The 19,650-nt window shown below is 44.5% G+C and overlaps 1 protein-coding gene across 2 annotated transcripts; it reads right to left on the bottom strand.

Moving 5' to 3' along the window:
* Nucleotides 1-3,162: 3,162 nt before the first annotated feature.
* Nucleotides 3,163-14,427, bottom strand: MARCO (macrophage receptor with collagenous structure). Of its 2 annotated transcripts, none has more exons than XM_052675821.1 (14): nt 14,176-14,427; nt 13,089-13,190; nt 12,601-12,831; nt 12,372-12,407; nt 11,178-11,231; nt 10,739-10,828; nt 9,384-9,491; nt 9,220-9,264; nt 8,889-8,984; nt 8,740-8,793; nt 7,695-7,739; nt 7,432-7,539; nt 6,033-6,206; nt 3,163-3,718 (listed from the first exon to the last, which is right to left on the bottom strand). In XM_052675821.1, the coding sequence occupies exons 1-14, from the start codon at nt 14,288-14,290 to the stop codon at nt 3,702-3,704; spliced, it is 1,275 nt and encodes a 424-aa protein (XP_052531781.1). In that variant the 5' UTR covers nt 14,291-14,427; the 3' UTR covers nt 3,163-3,701. The 2 variants fall into 2 exon arrangements, with proteins under 2 accessions (XP_052531781.1, XP_052531780.1); XM_052675820.1 differs by lacking the exon at nt 3,163-3,718 and adding an exon at nt 4,520-5,711 and having other exon boundaries at nt 14,176-14,424.
* Nucleotides 14,428-19,650: the final 5,223 nt, after the last annotated feature.

The raw sequence follows: 19,650 nt of genomic DNA, 5'->3' as shown, positions 1-19,650 counted from the left end.
ATCTGACTGTGGGCTTTCTGGAGTTAACTGTATGAAGGAAAACTTTTGCTCTGTCTTGAATCTAGTTTGAATGAATTCAAGCACCAAAAAAATGCAGTGAGGAAGAAAGAGCAACTTTCTCCCTGCCCATTAAAACCACTCTGGGCACAGGACTGACCACATCAGGCTGACAGACAAGTCACCAGCACTGCGCTATGCAGAGCACATTTTAATGACAGCAGTCATTTCACATTATTTCATCCAGCCACTCAATGCTAGAGCAGTCGGCAAGGTCTCCTGTCCATCTGCTTGGGCAGTGGGTGAGAGGAGGGCTCACATGCCCTTGTGACCATCTTTTTCATGTGTTCACCTTGTCCACCTATCCACCTTGTCCGCTTATTCTCCTCGCTATTCCTTCCTGCATGCCTCAACTCAACACTCAACTCAAGCACCTCGGCTCACTCCCAGCACACCAGCACAGGTTAAGAGTGAAGTTACTAGGAGAGAACTAGTAGGATAACTCATGTGCCAAGAACATGGTGGTTTCTTAGAACACAGTGATTTCTCATGGTGGTTTCTTTCTGCCTTCAGAAAGCTTCAAACTAAGAGAAGGCACTTTCCTGGTAAGCAAGCCGCAGTTCCAGGATGATGCAGGAGCTCCTGAGTGAGTTTTTCTGCCATGTACCACACAGAAGGTCAGATGAGATTATTATAATGGTCCCGCTGGCCTCAACATCTGTGAAAGTTTGCTGTAGCGCCTTTGAATAGCCATTCAGCTTAGCAAGAGATGACGTTTTTTTTTTCCTGTTGGCATGTTATCAGAAGAGATCAGACTAATTGTGCACTTATCTGGAATTACAGTTATGAAGCTGCTCTAATAAGGCAGTAATTCATCTCTTGAGTGATTTATGGCCCAAGCCTGAAAGCCCTCTGAATCCCTTGACTCCAGCAGGATTTCCTAAGGCAGCAAGATACAAGGTCATTGCAGAGCTGCCATTGCATTTTTGATACCCTGTTGGAGTGGAACCAGCCCCTTCGCATCACTACTTCCTTATTTGTACTTACATAAAATATCACCAAGTGGCCCCGGGATACATGCAATTTGTGTGCTACTTTCTTATTCACAAGTCATATTTACCTTACAGTCCCAAAAGTCATCTCCTGCCTTTCCCCTGTGTGGTACCTCAGTTGTTTGGGGGGATTTAGGTAGAATTTCTTTTTCACTTTGGAACTCGCACTGCTAAAATTCATTTAGCTTCTACAAAGACTAGCAAGGAGCTTTTATAGACCCTGTGAAGTAGTTTTAACCTAGGACTCAAAAGACAAAGACCACTGTTGAATAGCAATGTTTATTTAGCACTTTAACATTTAAATCTCTGCATTTGGATGTGTCTTTCATTTTGAACTGGAGGCATAAGTTCCTCTATTTGCCTGCAAAACTCTTCTTTTTTCATCTTGCACTGAATCCCCAGAAAATCCTCAAATATTCCTGCAAATCTCAAAGATATTAAGGCATTAGCCCCCCTTCCTCCCCATTTAGACCTTTGAAGGCTGATGTGACTGCAATGATTCTGGAGTTGCAGCTCTGAGCCTGAATAAAAAATGAAGCAAAGCACTTTTGTGACACTGTAGCCAGTACAATAACTAATTACTTATAGATTTTAGGTCACATTTGAAAAAAACAAATACTGAAATAAATGGATAATCATTTGGCGCTACCACTAGCAGTTTGTTTAAACACTTTGATGTATACATTCAACTTGGTGTTATGGCATTGCAGCTGCCTGCACTGACATGTATCCATCCAATTTTGCACCAATGCCAGTGGGAGCCAGCCTGGCCCCTTCCCTTGGAGCAGAGCCTTACATCTCAGGCTGGTTGGAAGAAATGGAGAAAAATGGAAAAAATGGAAGAGAACCATTATGTTTAGCAGAAAAAGCTAAGGAACATGTCCACAGATTTGTGCTGATGAGTTCTGACTCTAATTCACAAGCAACAGAAGACTTTGGAAGAGAGGGATGAAAATACAATTAGTGACCCACATATTACAAGATGAGCTTGATCTTTAGATATGCCCAGCATGCATATTCAATTTTTTACCTCTCTAAGATGAGAAGAGAAGGGATTCTTTTATTACACCTGACATTTAATATGATGACTTTAATGTACTTTTAAAAAGAACAACAACCCTCAGACAGAATGATATCTTAGCTGTGAACAAATGAAATTGCCTTTTTACAGTTTCACCTGGAATTATTAATAATTTTGCTAGGGTGAGATGTGTAATGGATGTGTTCAGCATAAACCTGAGGCTATAAAACCCAAAGGAACTGACTTTTAGTTAGAAATGTTTTGCTTTTCAGCATCCCTGTGTGCCTGGGTGGTACTTTGAATTGCGTGTGACTTCTGTTGAGGCAATAAATATCACATTCAGCCTCCCATCATACCCCACTGGTAACCTGCAGCCCTCCTCTGCATGTTGCTGTTTTTGTGGTTTGACAGCTATGCCAACACTGAGATATGGCTAAATCAATACTCCTGACTTATTAAAACATATTCTCAGCATGATCTTCTGTGATCTAAAGCTCCAGTGCTGTGAGATCTGCACATCATTTTGTTTACTTAATGGTTTCTGACCATTGCCTGTTCTTGCCAATAGGAAATATGTGTGAGTTGGTGACGTAGGGATGATCCAAACTGTCCCACATCTTTACTTATTTGGACAAGAAGTGGTCAGGGACAGGCATCTGGAAATAACAGCAATCCTAAGGGAAACTATTCCTTTCAATTAATTGTATCCCTTTTATGCATGACAGTGTAATTGAATTTTGCTTAACTAAATCTTTTTAATTGGTGCTGGGAGGGAACGATAAGCACAGCTGTACAATTCTTTGCTGGCTGTTGTAGACAACCACCATGAGATGAGGCTGGTTCTTTGGGAGTCCTGAAAGTTGGGACTGAAAGCACTGAGCCATGTGTTGGTGAGGAAGAGGATGTGGCCATGTAAGGTGACCTCAGGCCTATATGTTTTTGTGGATATGAGGGTTTTTCACTCCTAAGCATCAATCACATGGTGACATGCAACACTTTTCCTACCCTGATAAGCTTTCCCTTGGGCTGGAAGAGCAAATGTGGGAACATGAGTGCACTTCAAATCAGGTCAGACCAGAACACACCAGAAAGTGAATCACAGGAGGCATTTTTTCAGTTTTTATTTTTCAAAATACTATTCTGGGAGGACTGGCTGGACGCAACTTGGGTCACTGGGAATCCTCACCTTATCTCAACTTTAGGCTGACTGCTTGGGTTCCAAGTGTGTGTACTATAGCCTGTCAAAGGGAACAAGCACATTTGTGTCCCTTCTGGTTCCCATTGGAATGCAGGATGTGGGAGTGAAGGCTTGCTGTAAGGAGAAAAGAAGCAGGGAGGGATGCTGGTACTCGAAACACATTCACCAGGGCATAGCATGACCAGGTCTGGGACAACTGGAGGCTGTGCAGTGCCAGCATAGCGGAAGCAGGGTGGGTGGTAGCCCTTGAGCTCCACTTAGTGTCGGGAAGCAGCATCTTTAGTCAATAATAAACCTCTGTCAGCTGTAATGGGGTATGGTGTCACAGCAGGCTGGCTGTGGTCTAGGCGCTGGTGTACGGCCAGTGTAACATGATGGAAAGCACAGTGATGACAGCAGAACAGAAAGATCCCAGGCTGCAGCAAGTGAGGATTCACTTAAACACAACAGCTGTAGATGCAAAAATAAGGGAAAGAAGCTGCTGACCTTCAGAAAGCCTCAGGTAGGCAAGGATCTCCAGAGAGATACCTGCACCTCCTTCTGCCAACACTTAAATGAGGTCTGGGAAGAGGTGGATCCTGGCTCCAGCTCTTTTGGTCACACAGGAACATTGCATACACCTGAGTTCCCCTGGGTCGGCCCTGCCTTTCCACTAGGTGTTCAATTACTGGCTCAAACCATGACTTAGCATTTCTGCTACAGCTCACTTGTGCTTTTGGTGATCTGCAAAGTGCTTATCTGACATATTACCTGCTGTTTGGATAACTTATATCTTCTTGTTCTAGTTTTGTCTTGGAGTTCTGAGTGAAATCCTTTTCTTTTTTTTTTTTTTCTTTTTTTTTTTTTTCAGTCAAATAAGGGCTTTTCTTGCTCAGCCAAAACACAGCATAGCAGTGAGTATCACAATTTATACCAGAGGAAGAACTGCCTGTCTGAAATCTGAATTTAAAGGGGGGAATTTAGTGTGAACGTGTGAATCTGCTAAAGGTGGACTTTGAAATTTTGTTTCTGGCACCTGGAAGTATATACATATAACCTTTGCTGATTGACCTTTATTGTGGCACAGCAGCTATTTCCCAGCTGCCTACTGTCCAGAAATGAGATTTTGGAGGATTTAAGGGTCACCACTGGATACATGGTGACTTTCCTTTTTATGACAGTTTTGCCTAATGCGGAACATCTTACGTTAGCAAGCAAAGTGAGGAAATGGGAATGCAAGCAGCACCTGCAGCTGTGACAAGACAGAAAGAATACAGCTTGTAAATGTTTTATTCCATAGCAGTGACAGTACTTTATTTACATATCCTCACCTGCTGTTCTTACCAGCACCACTCAGCTTTTCCACTTAGATCTGGGTTTGTGAGCACCAAAATTGATTCTAGAAGCTGTGTAGATAAGTGCAGTTGTGGCTAATGCTGATGCAGAGATGTAGGGTTGCTTACAGCCATTTCTGACATGTTAAATACATTGTTAGCAAGCGGGTTGCTGCAACGTGCACAGCTGTTTATGTACAGGCTTCTTGTCACCTGCCAAATGCCCAGTGCTGTTAAAAAGGGGAAGACTTCAGGCTTTAAGAAAGAGAAGTCATTCACTTATTATCTCAGACACATAAGACTTTCATTTAAGGCAGAAGCCTTTGGTTTAGGGACCATAGTTTCACTGTGAAAGGATAATTAGTTGATACTTCATCCTTATTGCTTTTACTCATTACCTCTTTGTTTTAGTGGATCTCATTTCCAAGGTGAGGGTTTTGTTTCTGGGAAACAAGTTAGGAAACATTGTCAGAGAAGGCAGGAGACTTCACCAAGGTCAAACACAAGATCTGTGCTAAAACTGGATTCCATGCTGGTATGGTTGCATTTTGACCTGTGATCATCATCTCATCTGAAGAACTTTGTGTTTGCGTACCAAAAAAGATCCTTTAATGATTTCTGTCTTGAGTACATGGTCTTTACAATGGGCTTTAAGCCAGATTGACAACAGCACTGTGTTAAAGGCTGGCCAGCTAAGCTGCAGCTCATTCTGCAGGCTTTCTTGTTCCCTCCTATTGCACTGAGCTAAAGCAGAGAAACTCTACAGCTGCTGCAGGTGGGCTACTGCCAGGCAGGTGGCAAAGCCATGCAGTTGATCACGTCTGAGCTCCTGCTGATTTCTGACAGCTGGGATGCCTCACATTATTTGTGTCTTGCTATTGTTGCCGATTTATGGAAAATGGAGTTCCCCCTGTGTGAAGAAGCTGGATGGATGCAATGAACAGGGGTTCTGCAGAGCACACGAGGGGGTAGAGGTTCCTGGGTCAGCCCTATGTCCCATTAGATACACTCCACCCCAGAGTCCTCATTGTGGGAGCAGTTGTGCGTGCCCCAGTCAGATTTGTTACACTGGTAAATAGAATGTTCACTCCCTCTGCAGTTCACGTCATCAAGCCAAATTTGCCCAGTGCCTTTGGGAAAAGAAATAAGAAAAATAAATGCAATGAATAACAGAAGAAACAGTCACCACTGGACAGAAGAAATGGTAGTATGCTCTCCTCCAAATGCGTGTGTTGGATTGCACATTGGTGAACTCAAAACCAAGATTTTTGGCACAGCTCAAGCAGCACATGACATGTAGGCTAGTCCCTAGAGGATTGAGCTTCCCCTTTGAATCCATCCTCTTTGTTCTCATATTGCTTACGTAGAGCTCCTCACTGTGGTTCTTGCAGGGCATGCATTATCCCCCAACCAGGCAGATAGTCTTGCAACCCAGCCTGCTGAAGACTCACCTCCATTTGCAGTGAAGGCAGAGATGGCACGGCTGTACCCCATCATTCTGCAGACTACAGAGGCATCCTGGATGTCCCAGCCATCATCACATATCGTTCCCCAGGAGCCTTGGTGAAAGATTTCCACGCGACCCCTCCTGCCCCCTCCTGCAATTCGTATGTTGTTGTAGTAACCTGATGGATCAGAGGAGACAAAAATAACTGCATTAGTCATATTTGCAGGAGGCAAATAGCACATGGAAAGATGGAAGCAGTGACTGCCTAGACTACATGAATGCTCCCAGCTCCATTGCTGCAGCTGGAGTAGGACCAGAAGTTACTTTTATATCAGATCTGAATATTTCAGGACCCTGTCTTGTCTCCAGAGACTGAACTCAGTGAAATTGCTCAGCCCAGCTCTCATTGCTCTGGTAGCTGTGTTGGTGGTTAACCAGTGTGTACTTGATATCAGGTAGCTTTGATACCAGAGTCAGGTGGCAGAAGAAGAAAGAAAAGTCCAGTATCTCCTCGCCGTTCTCCTATGTCCCTTTTCATTTCTGGAAAATCTGTTCCAAATTGAAAAAACAAGCAATTTTTTGACTGTTGCTTGGGGAAATATCCTGCTATTGCTTTTTATTGAGTAATTGAGTGGGTCACATATGGGTACACTGTTAGCCACTGCAGGTTAACTCTTGTCCTGAGAGTGCATGTGCTTGAAAAGATACAATGAGCTCTTTACCCAGAAAGCTACTTTCACAAAGCACATATTGCAACCTCCTTCCAGGAAATGAAAGCTGAGAATCACCCAGAGACTTTTTCCTCCTCCACCACCCCTCTTCCAGAGGCAGAGCTCCAGGAGAGGAATGCACGGAGGAGCCCCAGAGAAGCTGCAGGTTGCTTTTTGTCTGAGGGCTCTTATATTGTTTAGCGTGATCTTTTTAAATACAGGTCTTAGGGTTTTGGAAAGCATTCTGTGATTGTAAAGGAAGAGCATAAGGATTTTGAGTTTTTGTAGTGTTGGCCCTTTTGAACTGTTGTGTTTTTTTTGTTGTTGTTGTTGTTTTTTTTTTTTGCTTTTAATTATTCTGCTATTAGAGAGGCTTTGTTAAATGCCCTTGTGTTCCCAACTGCCATGTAAATCCCATTGGCACAGTATATATTGCAAGATGTCTTTGTAGACTACAGAGGAGAGGGTGGAGTTGAGAAAATCCAACGTATCTGTTTACTTGCATGTCTTTAGTAAGGTACCCAAGGTGTAAATGCAAAAGACCACAGGTTCACCCTCTGGAAAGACCCATCTGTCTGTTGAGTTCTTCCTGTAAACGTGCTCCAGAGTAGCTTGTGCCAATCTGTGCCGTATCTGTGACATATGCTTCCAAGCCCACGAGCTCCACAGACACAACATGGCAAACAGCCTTACCTGGGTTTCCTTCGTCTCCTTTGGCTCCTTTTACACCTGGTTCACCTTTTAGACCTTTACTGCCATAATCACCCTTGCTTCCTTTTTGACCAGTTGGACCTTGGATGCCTGTATGGAAAGCAGAAATGTCATTGTCCTTTCCCAAATGGAAAAGGAGGAGCATGATAAGCATCTAGTATTGATGTAGAGAATTGGAACATGACATCTAAAGTACTGCTCTTAATCATCATCAGAATATTTAATGCTGTCAAATGAATGTTTACCTTGTGGGCCCTGGTCTCCCTTTGTTCCTTTTGGCCCTACAGTACCTAGGATCATACAAAAAAAAGTTACGTGCTTATACAATTTAAAAACATTTATGCAAATGTGTATTTATTATGGATTTCACCCAGTCCACATTAACTGTCTGCACTACAGGCATCTATTAGTCAAGTAGGAGTCTTACTTCCCATTGTACTCAAGGCAGACTTCACCCATTCAGAAAATAAAGATGGTCTAAGTTATCTTCTGAAGTAAATTGATTTCTGGTCATTAGTATCACATCTTAAATTTCACTGATAGCACAAAGATTCTGCTTTCAGATAGCCTTCACTGACCTCATAGAGAGCTTAGGCACATAAATTCAGGTGCAGCAGACATGCAGGCACATAATATTGGGCCAGGTGACTCCTGGCATCCAGGTGTCAGTGCATGCAGGAGGGTGCAGCACTTGGACCTGACAGTGTGCACTACATAAATTCAGAGTGAAAAAGGAAATACACCAGAACATTACCCTGGGTTTTTGGGTGCCCAGGGTAGCGAGGTTGACTACTTCAGGTGGAAGGTCAAAGAATAGGTCTGACTAAGCACTCTTTAGCTGGCCTCTTAAGAGACCTCTGCCTGCAGTGCTACAGAGGAGTCCAAGATTGTGCTTGTTAGTCAGCTTTCCATAAGATTTACAGCCTGTAAAATTCGTTTTTAATGCATGGTTGTGGAAGTTGTTGTTCGGTTGTTTTTGTTTGTTTTTTTTTGTTTGTTTGTTTTTTTCCTTTGGTTCATCTTAAACTATGGCTTTGTTTGTGCATTTTCCATTCACGTAAAAATGCAGGCAACATCACTTCCTAGTACGTGTTGCAGATGCCTGAAACAAACCCACTAACGAGCAGCTACCCCACAGCAGCCCGACAGCGGCCTGTGCTCACCATCACGTCCTGGGATTCATGGGGCCAGGGGAGCAGTACACAAGTTGCTGTCCTTGTTGCTTTGATTCCCCCCTCCCGCCTTGCATAATGCATGTGTTTGATTGCAGACCTTTTTATTCTTCTTTACCTGGAACTCCTTTGTCTCCCTTTTCACCTTTGGGTCCCATACTGCCTGTCATTCCTGAAATTAAAAGTAAATCAGCAAAGGTGAAGCCATCACACAAAGCGAGGCCAGTGCAGGAGGACCACAGGGTGTGGACATCAGTAGCTTGGTACCTTGAGAGCCCTTGGGCCCGAGGTCCCCTTTCTCCCCCTTCATCCCAGGACTGCTGGGGCCAGGAGGTCCTGGGAGGCCACGTTCTCCAGCTGGGCCTTGGAGGTGATAAACAACAGCATATGTGAAGTGCAGCCAAAACACGAAGAAAGAAAATTAAATATAGGTCTGTCACAAACCCCATATTGTGCAGACTGGGTTGTCCCTATGGAGGCAGAACACAAATAGTGTCCTTCCAAATAACACGTCTCCCCTGGCAACACCAGTCTTAAAGAGGTCTTAGAGAGATCAGTCTCATACCCATAGAGGAAGCTGCACCCCCTTTCTGCTTACCTGCTTCTCCTTTCTGCCCAGGACGTCCAGGCTCTCCCACGCTACCTGTAACAACATCCTAGCATCAGTGCTGGCAGGATTTAGCCAAATGCTTCAGCTAGGGCAGTCCTGCACCACAGCATGTGTGCATTGACTGCAAGTTGTTTTGTGTCCTCTGCACTTACCATTGAAGCCTGGCTGTCCTGGCACTCCCTGGTTTCCTGGAGGACCCACAGGTCCGCGGTTCCCTGGATCGCTCTTCTGGCCCATTTCACCTTTCTGCCCTACATAACCTACCAAGCAACACAGGAAGTGTAAATCATCATCATCATCACCATCATCAAATATTCACTGTCTCAGAAACTGGAGAGCACCCCCTTGCATCTGCATCAGCAGCAGAGATAGGCCTCACACCCACATTTACCGTTGGTAAATGATCCCACTGCAACTCCCCAGGCTATTCCCAAAGTATCTCTGCCACTAGTAGTCTTCTTCCCTAGTTAAATCTCCATTACAGCTGTCTATAATGTTTCTTTCCCCTAGCTGTGGTGAAAATGGAGGACATTTTATGCTTCTCCTGTGCTTTCAAGCAATTATCAAAACTGCCCTTAAGCTTCTCTGCATTTTCAAATAGAGCTGAATTACTTAAAAGTGTTTCATTTAAAGAGTGATATCTCCTTCACCCTTCTGCTCCAGAATTATCCCTAAGACTTCATCTTCTGCTATTTCTCCTACTTCCCTTTTTTTGATCTGGACCAGCTTGTACTAGCTCTGGTGTGTGTGGGTTCTGATGATTTACTTCTAAGGAATCTCTAGCCAGCTCGTCCAAATGTCCTTCCTCAGCTGCACCATGAACAGCTTCTGATTTTGCTGTGCTGCATTCAACCTCTCCTTTCCGGGTGAATCCCAACTGAGAGTGTTGAATGTTGCTTATTCACTAATAAGTGCTGCAGGGGAGAAACATGGTACGTGACTCTTGTACTTAAGGTGATTAAAAGCCAAGCTTATATATAACGAGATAAATTTCTCAGAAGTAGGTTTTACTGCAGTGAGAACTAACGTGTGCTTCTGCACGTAAATTATGTTGTATTATTATTATGAATGAAAATGCTATGGTTCTAATCCGGAATAGGCTATTAATTCAGGATTTCCTTAGACAAAAGTAACTTTATAAGGACAGTTCCATGGTGTAGAATCAACATTTTCCATGTCTCCTTTCCCTGGAGCAACCCCCAAAATGAAATTCCTGCAGATCAGGCCAAGAGTCCTCTCATGGACTGGCATGCCACTCACAGGGTTGCCTACATTTTTATGAAATATGGGACCTGCGAAGATCTGATCTGATGTTTCAAGTATAACCAATTCAAACAGGAATAAATTGCTGAGACAGTGAAGAATCATAGAATCATAGTATGGCTTAAGTTGAAAGGAATCTTAAAGATCATCTAGTTCCAACCCCTGCCATGAGGTTGGAATCTCAATATCAGGCTGCCCAGCATTGCATCCAGCCTTGCCTTAAATGCCTCCAGAGATGTCTTACCTGGAATTCCTGCTTGTCCTTTTATTCCTTTTTCTCCTTGTTCACCTCTTGGACCGGTGGGACCACGATCTCCTTTACTGCCCTGTAAGCCTGCAGGGACAACATCATACCTATAATGTCGCATTGGGTATCATGTCTCATGAACATCAGCAGGAGGCCACACAACATGAGGCACTCTGCTCCTCGTGTGCCTGAGAGATGTGCCAGGGCAGAGGACATCTACCTGCCATAGCCAGTGCAATGGCTCTAAAAACTCACTTTTAAAACTAGAATTTTTCCAGCAGAGTTTTGCTTTGTTCACATTGGTTTTACATAGGCTTATTTCATTCAACTCCAATGACATTCCTGCTGACTTACATCTCGACAGAAGACAAGACTGCCCATAAAATAATCCATAAAGCCACGTTATGCTCATCCGCAGAGATTGGAAAAGACTTACCTGGAATTCCTCGGTCTCCCTTTATCCCCAGTGGTCCCGGTGGTCCCCGTAGCCCTGAGATGTGAGACACATATATCAGCTGATACACATAATCTATTTGTAATAACTAATAATGAAGAGATGAATTTTTAAATTGTCTTTTGTACATGTGCCTTTGGTCACCACTGATGTACAGCTGACAGAGGTGAGTGCAGGCACCCAAGAAAGGTCCATGGAGCAGGGCTGGGTGTGCTGGGTAGAGCCAACTGTGCTCCAGCCAAGCCAGACCACCTGCCTGCTCACACAGACATCTAGGGTGATCTTTCTTGAACAGGCACTGAGCTATTGGGCTGTGATTAACAGTATTAGTGTTTGACAGGATGTGGTGTTTCAGCATTGTAAATGCAGCCAGGAAGACATGGAAAGATTATTTTTAAAAAAATGTTTTCTTTTTTTTCCTTTGGAAAAGCTCATCAACATAGCCAAGAACTAAGAATGGATGAGATACAGACCTGACCTAACAAGGGATGAATTTTAGGTCATTACAGGATCACAGGAACTTGAATTTCTTAGGAAAATGGTGAGTCCAACTTCTTCTCAGCACAGAGCCAACATGAGATCAGATCTTGCTGCATCCTCACAGACTGGAGACATTTATCTCCTATGGCTGGTACTGTTCCATCCCAAATTATCCAGTGTTCACTACATGCATGGTTCGGTTCAGGTATGGGGCCCCTAAAGAGCAGGGACTCAGGAATTGCATGTGAATTGTTCTAGAGTTGTGCAGCAGGACCTGCTATGTCTGGGGCAGAAAACCCGGTGGTGGGATGCACATAAACCCTTTATAAATGTTCATCCCCTCCATGGTCCTTTCTTACCTCAGATGGGGATCTGGGATGGCTAGTGCAGATAATGACCAGCCATGGTTTCTCCATCACCCTTGAGCTTTTCTGTCAGGGTGGCAGTGAGAAGATGGAGACAAAACCATGGTCAGCAAGAACCATTGGGAGCACTCAGGCAAGCCAGAGCATCTAGGAAATCAGTCAAAATGTGCAGCAGGTCTCCTTGTGACAACGCACTGGGGGTTTGTACATTTTGTAGGATCTGGATCCAGCAACTGAAATCCCAAATCTTCATCTTACATCTCTCAGGGGAAAAAAAGTAGAAGAGAGAGGAAAAGAAGCGAAGTTGTTTATGCCTCATCTACCCACATACCTGGTGGACCAGGTTCTCCTTTGTATCCAGGACGCTCTGAAATAAATATTTAGTAGTTATTTTTCTGTAGTAAGGACCCCGTGCACTGCAGCATTGCTAACTACCTGACAGCGAGACCAAATCTTGCTGTAGTTATTCCTTCAGAACTAGATTTCCCCTAGCTAAGCAGGTGGTGCAGAAGAGCCATTTCTTGCCTCCATACAGTCACCAAGAAGAAACTTAACCATACCTGCAAGCAGGGTGATGTTGCTCATCATCATCATCAAGTTTGCATTGCTGCTTTTAATTACGGTGATTTCCTTTTCTAAATGTCTCCTCCAGTTTTCTTCACGTCCCATGCCCCTCTCTGTGAAGTTTTTCTCCAAAAGAAGGTTGTCAGCATAGGATCTTGCTATCATCTCTTCGGCATGGAAGGCATTATTTTCCTGACATTTCAGTATCTCCTCCTTCATCTTAAACACTGGAAACAAAGTGTCCATGCAATGAATATACAGCTCGATCTGGCTGGGAATTGCTTGGTCAGCCAGGAGTGTAGATATTTGGGCCCAGATGGATGTAACATAGGGGTTGGGGGATGAGCTTCCTGCAGCAGCTACTTTACCTTCTGCGCAGCTGTGCTCCTGCAGAGATTTCTCATCTCTGAGCTCATCACCCACACTTGTGTTGTCCCAGAGCAGTCAGCAAAACTGCCCAGGCTTCCATAGGGTGGACACATACCTTTGTACGCCAACAGCACTTGGCCAACTGTCAGCAGCAGCAGGTAGATGACAAGGGTAGTCCGAGCACAGCATGTGGATGGCTTTCTCCGGATTTGAGGCTCTACAAATCAACGAAAATAGGACAGAAATAGCCATTTCAGGCTCAGCACCCTAAACCCTCCTGCAAGGTCTGTGATAAGCCAGACAGGTTGCCTGCCTCTGCCTCCTGCATTGATTGTGCATTGTGATCCACTGTCAGCATCTTTCCCTTAGCTGCCCTAACCTGTTTACTACCATCTAGATCTAACCCAGCCTGTGACAGTGTGAGCATGGCACTTCGCCTCTTTCTGCACCAATGAATCCTACCTCCCTCCCATACATATGTCCCAAGCTGCCATTCAGGGAGGGTTGCTCAAAGTACAAGTTCTGCCTCCCTAGAGCACCACATACGTGTATCGCCAACAGTGATCCGTGTATGCATCAAAACAAATGAAAAATCAATAACAAACTGAGCTGCAGAACAAATGGAAACAGGTCGTAACATTTAAAGCAAATTGTCACCAGCAAGCGTAAAAGAAATGGAATTCTTCGCCTAATTTTGCCGTATAGGGAAAAAGTATTTCAGAAGACCTAATAATTACTTCAGACATGCAACAATTTACCCTTAATTGAAGGCTTTTTCCCTAAGCAATGTAATGAGTAGCTTAAAGTTGTAGCTTCAGAAGAATACAATGGCTTAATTAGTTTTCCAATAGGATGGTTTAGTCAGCAATAAAATATTTATATTCAGCTAAAAATTGAGAAACTTCTTTTTTTTTAATTGGATCTGGTGATTTCAGTATCTTAACTATTAGGACATGAAATTGTCTGAGTGCAATTAGGCATTTTTTGAAGCAGGGAAGGAGAACTATTTTCAGATGCTCAACATCAACCTTATTTGGAAAGAACAATTAAACTCTTTTTAAATGGTCAGTTAATTTAATAGCAAAATCTCTGTTAAAAAAGCATTTCATTTTCAATACAAATACAATATTTCATTTTTATGTGGTTTTCTTCATAGACCCAATAAAATACACATCAATCCATTTAATAAAAAGAAACCTTACCACTTATCTGAAAGGTTGTAGTAGCAGCTGAGGCAAACCCAGTCTTGTCTGAAATACTGAAGGTGCTCATATCACTTGAATTTCCATCTCCTCTGCATCTGTCTTTAATTTTCATGACAAATGCGGCTAACACAGAGCCTCTTCAGATGGAGGGCAATGGAGAGCTGAAGGAACTTTATCTGCCTCCTGCTTTGATACGCTTTCTGATAGGCTTTTCCTATCTGCTTAGTTTTTATAGACTTGCGAGAACTCTGATGTGGTAATTTGAATGGTTCCTCAAAAAAATCCCACAAGCTAAGATGTTCAGCTGTTCTCATGTGCTTGCTCGGAGCTACCACATCCACAGGGCTGTGGTTATGAAAGAAGCTCAGCAACAAGTGATTCAGTATCTCTGCACTTCAGGGTTGGGCACGAGGTGATTTCTAGTGCAAGTGAGCCTCCTTCCTAAGGAAAGGAAATCCCTAGTTCAGCGTTACCTTCAGGATCTGTCCTCTGTAAGGTGAGGTGAAACACTACATGGTAATTAAACCCACATGAACGTACAGCAAAATGATAGTGCATGACTGAAAGAGGAGATGAAGAATCAGGAGGAGCTGCAAAGACAGGTGGCGGTGGATGGGTAGTGCTGACACCTGAATCGGTCACTGCAGAACACAGCTTCTTGCCGAGGTCTCTTTGAACCAATTCCTCAACTCATGGACACAGTTCCCACCACCTGACCGCTGCTTCTCTCACACCCTGTACATATCACTCCTACATTTCACCATCTCCGAAATCTGCGCCAGGACCGGTTTACATTGTGTGGAGGAAAGTGACTCACCCAAACCAGCAAGCAAGAGCTATCAGTGGGTAATGGGCAGGGCACCCGCTCTGCACTGCCTGCTGTCCCCTCTGAGTTGTGGATGAGCCACTGTCACCAGGCCCTGCCCCTGGCTGCAGGTCCTCGCTCAGCTGTGTGACTGCCGAGACCTTGCCACTTTGTGTGGCCATGGGAGAAAGAGCAACCTCAGCTTTGTGTGGAGCAGAGCTGGAAATCCACAGCCAGACAGCCCAGCGCAGAGAGATCCTTGCTTCTGCACTTGGAACATAGCACTCTAAAGACTTAAACCAAAAATAAGTGGGGATTTTGAAATTCACTTCTGCGTTCTCCTTTCAAGCACTCAGTTATGACCTGGGTTGGCACCAAGAGGGAGGAAGAGAAGATCTCCCCTACAGTAACATTCTGCTACATGCTGCACAGGAACTGGGATGTTTGCTTCATGGTGAAGGGCTAAGCTACTCCCATGAGTTAGGGTGGCTGAAACAGCCTGAAGTCACTACTATTGCTGGGCCATGATCAGGCATATATCTTCCCACCTCTCATAGCTGTGTTGTGGCTGAACCATTCTCAGTGGTATGACACAGATGTTAGATGAGGGGAACATATTTTGGCAGTCTTAACGTGCCCTGATTCAATGTCCAGTTCTCCACTTCGCTATTTCAGTAAAGTCAACAGCAAAACCACATTCCCACCCAGTTCTGCCTACCATCCTTAGTTGCCCATGCACGGCAGAGTGTCTTGGCCATACCCTTGGCATCAAAGATCATGCATTCACTTGGCCTCTGCCACCTCTTGCCTTCTGCTATCTTTTGTTTCTTGTTGCACCATCACTGGCTGCAGAGAAAGACTGACTTTGATTGTGCAACTGACGTTACTAATTCAGGAAAGAAAGAAGAAAAGTAAAAGAAACTGCTGACTCAGCATAGTTGTCGCGGGTTAAGGACTTACTGAAGCAGGATTAATAACAGAACAGCACTTTCCAGCACATTATGAGCCATGCCTGCATCAACCTCCTCATCCTGATGCTCTTTCTGCCCTTTCTGAAAGGCTCTGCCAACGTCTTAGGGAAAGACCTGCAATTCTGTAATTCACCCTGGCCCTTCCCATGCTGTGCTGCTAGTAGTATGTGCTCAGATGAAGATGCTCATCGAGCCCTCATTGCAAAGGTGCACTGTATCTGGACTGAGTTTTATGGATGGACTATATCTGCATCAACGTCGTGGGCCCATTGGTAATTGATGATGAAGAGCAAGAATTTATCCTAAATAACTCAGTCTGCGACTTCAAGTCATTCTGGTTCCCTCCTCTCCCCCCCAAGAAGATGATATTCTAGCTCAGAGATGTTTCTATCTTTCAGCATAGAAGAGTTTCCAGACCCATCTAGTGGATTCCAAACTGTCTTAGGCATAAATAGGCAGAATTCAGGGGGTTTTGGTGATCCTCCAAGTATGAGGAAAAGAAAAGGTGGGGCCATAAACAGGCTCTGCATTGGGAAAACCAAGGCAGCAGCCTCCACCATTTTGGCAGTTGCCTCTGGATTGAAATGAGTGACACCCAAGGAAGCTGATGGTTACTCCACATCCCAACACTTGTATTCATGTTTCTGCAGAAAGGCTCCAAAAACATAGTAATCCTGTCCACAGACAACACTGCTCTCCCACAGAAACACAGACGCAGTTTGACACAAAACATCTGGCACATGCACACCACAAAGCCATCAGTGACCAGAGGTGGCTTCTGTTGCAGTAGGTTTGCTCATAAACTTGCTTATTTAATTTGCCCTGTCTCACATGATTTTTCAATCTTTTCCTCTTTTCAGACTGAATTAGGTTGGCGAATTTTGACATCCCAGCCAGCGCGGTGGTGAGTTGGCCATGGCTACCAGTCAAATGCCTGCCCAGCCACTTGCTCACACTTTTCTCTCATGGAATGGGAGAAAAGAGAAAGAAAGCAAGAAGGAAGGATCCTGACATGATGACAGTTTGGTGGGAAAAGCAAAAGCTGTGTGTGCAAGCAAGGCAGAAAGAGGAATTAATTAATTCTCTACTTCCCATCAGCATGCAGATACACAGCCACTTCCTGGAAGGCAGGACATCAGCACGCGTGATAGTTGTTTGGGAGAACAAATGCTACAACCACCATCTCCCTTTTGTTCTCCTTCGCCTGACCTTTTATTGCTGAGCACAAGAACTTGTGGAGTGAAATATCCTCATGATCAGCTTGGGACAGTTTTGGTTTTGCATTGTTCTCTCCACAGGAAGACCAACATCTTCAGTGCACATGCACATCTAGGGAGCACCACTGAATTCAAGGGATTCCAAGGCATGCTGTGAGAGGTAAGCTCTGGCATGTTCCTTCACTCACTGCCTGCTGGAGCCCCCCTAGCATCACAATGACTGCCCAACCATGAAGGAGAAAAAAAAAAAACAATAAACCCACCAGTGGATTCAGCTCTAGTGGCAAGGAATGCTGTAGTGCCTGGAGAGTTTCCACACAAAAGAGAGTTTGAGACCAACATGCAAAACCTGGAGACCTTATTTGCGTTGGGGCATGGAAACAAAGCTGCAGCTTGGACCCACATGGGAGCAAAATCCACCTTTGCCTGGGGACTGATTTACCCCCGCTTCATGTCCCTTCTCATCCCTGGTGTTGCCCACAAACATGAGGCCCTTGGAGACCTCGTATCCCTGTGTGCCACCTCCCAGCTGCTGGGGCAGCACCTAGGGGCACAGAGAAGCACTTGTGTTAAAGCAATAAAATCCCCAGCGCTGCCTGGCTGACATCTCTCCTTTCCAGCTTGATGCGTTGCTTGGCTTTGTTGTAGAGATTGAAAACAGATTTTTTTTCCCTTCCATGAGTTATTTTAATTTGTATTTCATCAGAACTTGCTTCTTCTCCCCCCACCCCTCCCTCCTTTTTTTTTTTTATTTTTTTTTTATTTTTTTTTTACTGCCCTTTAGGCTGGATCCAGCTGCACCATGAGTTCAAGGAACCACCTGCAAAGTATTTTAACAGTTTCAACCTGCTCTTTGAGGTGAATTAATCCCAGCTTGGCTCTGCAGCACAGTGGAATGCTCAGGGTTAGCTCAGCAGGCCACCCTCAGAGCGCAGTAATACACTGGGCAAGGCAGTCACTGTATGTGCTGCTGTGATCCCCTCTGCCCAGGTGGATGCCCACAACCCATCCAGCCAGGCTAGGTGGTCTTTAGCCTGTCCTCACCTCCTCTTTGTGCTAGAGAACCTCGGGGGTTAGGTGGGGCTCAGGGTGGTTGTAATTTCAGACATTGAACTATGCAGGTAGCCAGCAGATCATTCAGAAGGACATTCCTAAAGAGGTTTATTATTCAGTGTTGTCCTTGCTTTGGGGCACATCCCAATTAGTTGCATGCACATTAATATGTTACTGTAGGTCTACCACTGTAAACAAATTAAAGAGCTAATACTTGATCTTCCACAGAAGGACACCACAAAATGCTTTGTCTCTGATAAGGTTTCTGGACCAAATTTCCATGCCCTGAATGTTATCAGCAAACACTTCAGCTTGAAAATCCATTAACCTGTAAACACCCTATGCCCCTTACTCAATGAATGCAAAGAGCAGACATGTGAGCAGCTATATACACAGACTTGAAGCATCCCTGACAGCAGCCTGTACAGAATTAACTCAAAGCACCTGTCCTGTAAAACAGATGTGCTGTGCTAGCATTAAAGCTCAGCTTTGGGAAGCTCTTCAGGCTCCCATCCCTCTTCTGCATACTCTGCAGCAAACCTCATCTCCTAGTCAGGTCCATTCCTGCTCCCAGTGACAGCCCATAGAGATAGGCTTGCTCAGCTCACTTCTAGGAAATGATAACCTCAAGCATGAAACCACCGACATCAGCACATGGGGAATAGAAATCATCAGAAGAGGACAAGGCACTTTTATGGAAGTGATGTTGCCACCCTTCAAGGTATATTGCTGACAGCAAACCACACTTCTCACTTTCACATCAGTGTGGCTGCTTTGCTATAGTTAGGGTTGATAACCAATTGTTGCTCCTCTGATGCTATCTTTTGCAAGGAGAACTGTTACTTAATAAATTATTTCATTCCTCAGCATGGAGTTGTTGGCCTCAGCCACATGGATCAGGAAATATCCTAGAAGAAGGAAATCAGGAGCTGGTGAGGAACGGCAGGAGTGGGGGTGAAACCCACTTTTCCCTTCCAAACAAAAGCAAAACCCGATGTTCTTAGCTGAGCATCTCACAAAATGGGCTAACCTGTAGCAGGGCAGATGAATTGGGATCAAAGAGCAAAACAAGTGACTTTTTCCCTCTACATGCTTTCAGATGCTGGTCTAACAAACTGGCTGGAAATGCCCAAGTGCCTGGGGAATGGCACGATGCTCAGATCTTACCAGCAGCTCTCTCGCCCCAGGCAATGGGCATCACTTTCTAGATAAAACCAATCCTTTTGTACCAGCCTGCAGCTGCTGGTGCCCATTTCCATATCCAACACACTGCTCCTTTTGGGAACTTGCTGGGAATTCCCTTTTACTCCTGCTATGCTGGCGATGACAGATCAAGCAGAGCTAAGGTATTTTGATGAATAAAAACAGAATCTGCCCCATGGCCCTGATCTTCTCTAATTCCAAGCTTTTGCAATAAAACATTCCC

Source organism: Tympanuchus pallidicinctus, unplaced genomic scaffold, assembly GCF_026119805.1.
Source record: "Tympanuchus pallidicinctus isolate F22 unplaced genomic scaffold, pur_lepc_1.0 scaffold15, whole genome shotgun sequence".
NCBI lineage: Eukaryota > Metazoa > Chordata > Aves > Galliformes > Phasianidae > Tympanuchus > Tympanuchus pallidicinctus.
This window is presented reverse-complemented; position numbering and strand designations above follow the sequence as displayed.

What these genes read in the sequence shown, in the direction of transcription:
- MARCO (XM_052675820.1), bottom strand. Translation starts at nt 14,290, where the DNA reads ATGAAAATTAAAGACAGATGCAGAGGAGATGGAAATTCAAGTGATATG. An exon ending in AGTGCTGTTGGCGTACAAAG is followed by an intron (nt 12,832 to 13,088) that starts GTATGTGTCCAC and finishes CTTTGTTTCCAG; the next exon opens with TGTTTAAGATGAAGGAGGAG. An exon ending in TGCCTTCACTGCAAATGGAG is followed by an intron (nt 5,712 to 6,032) that starts GTGAGTCTTCAG and finishes CTTTTCCCAAAG; the next exon opens with GCACTGGGCAAATTTGGCTT.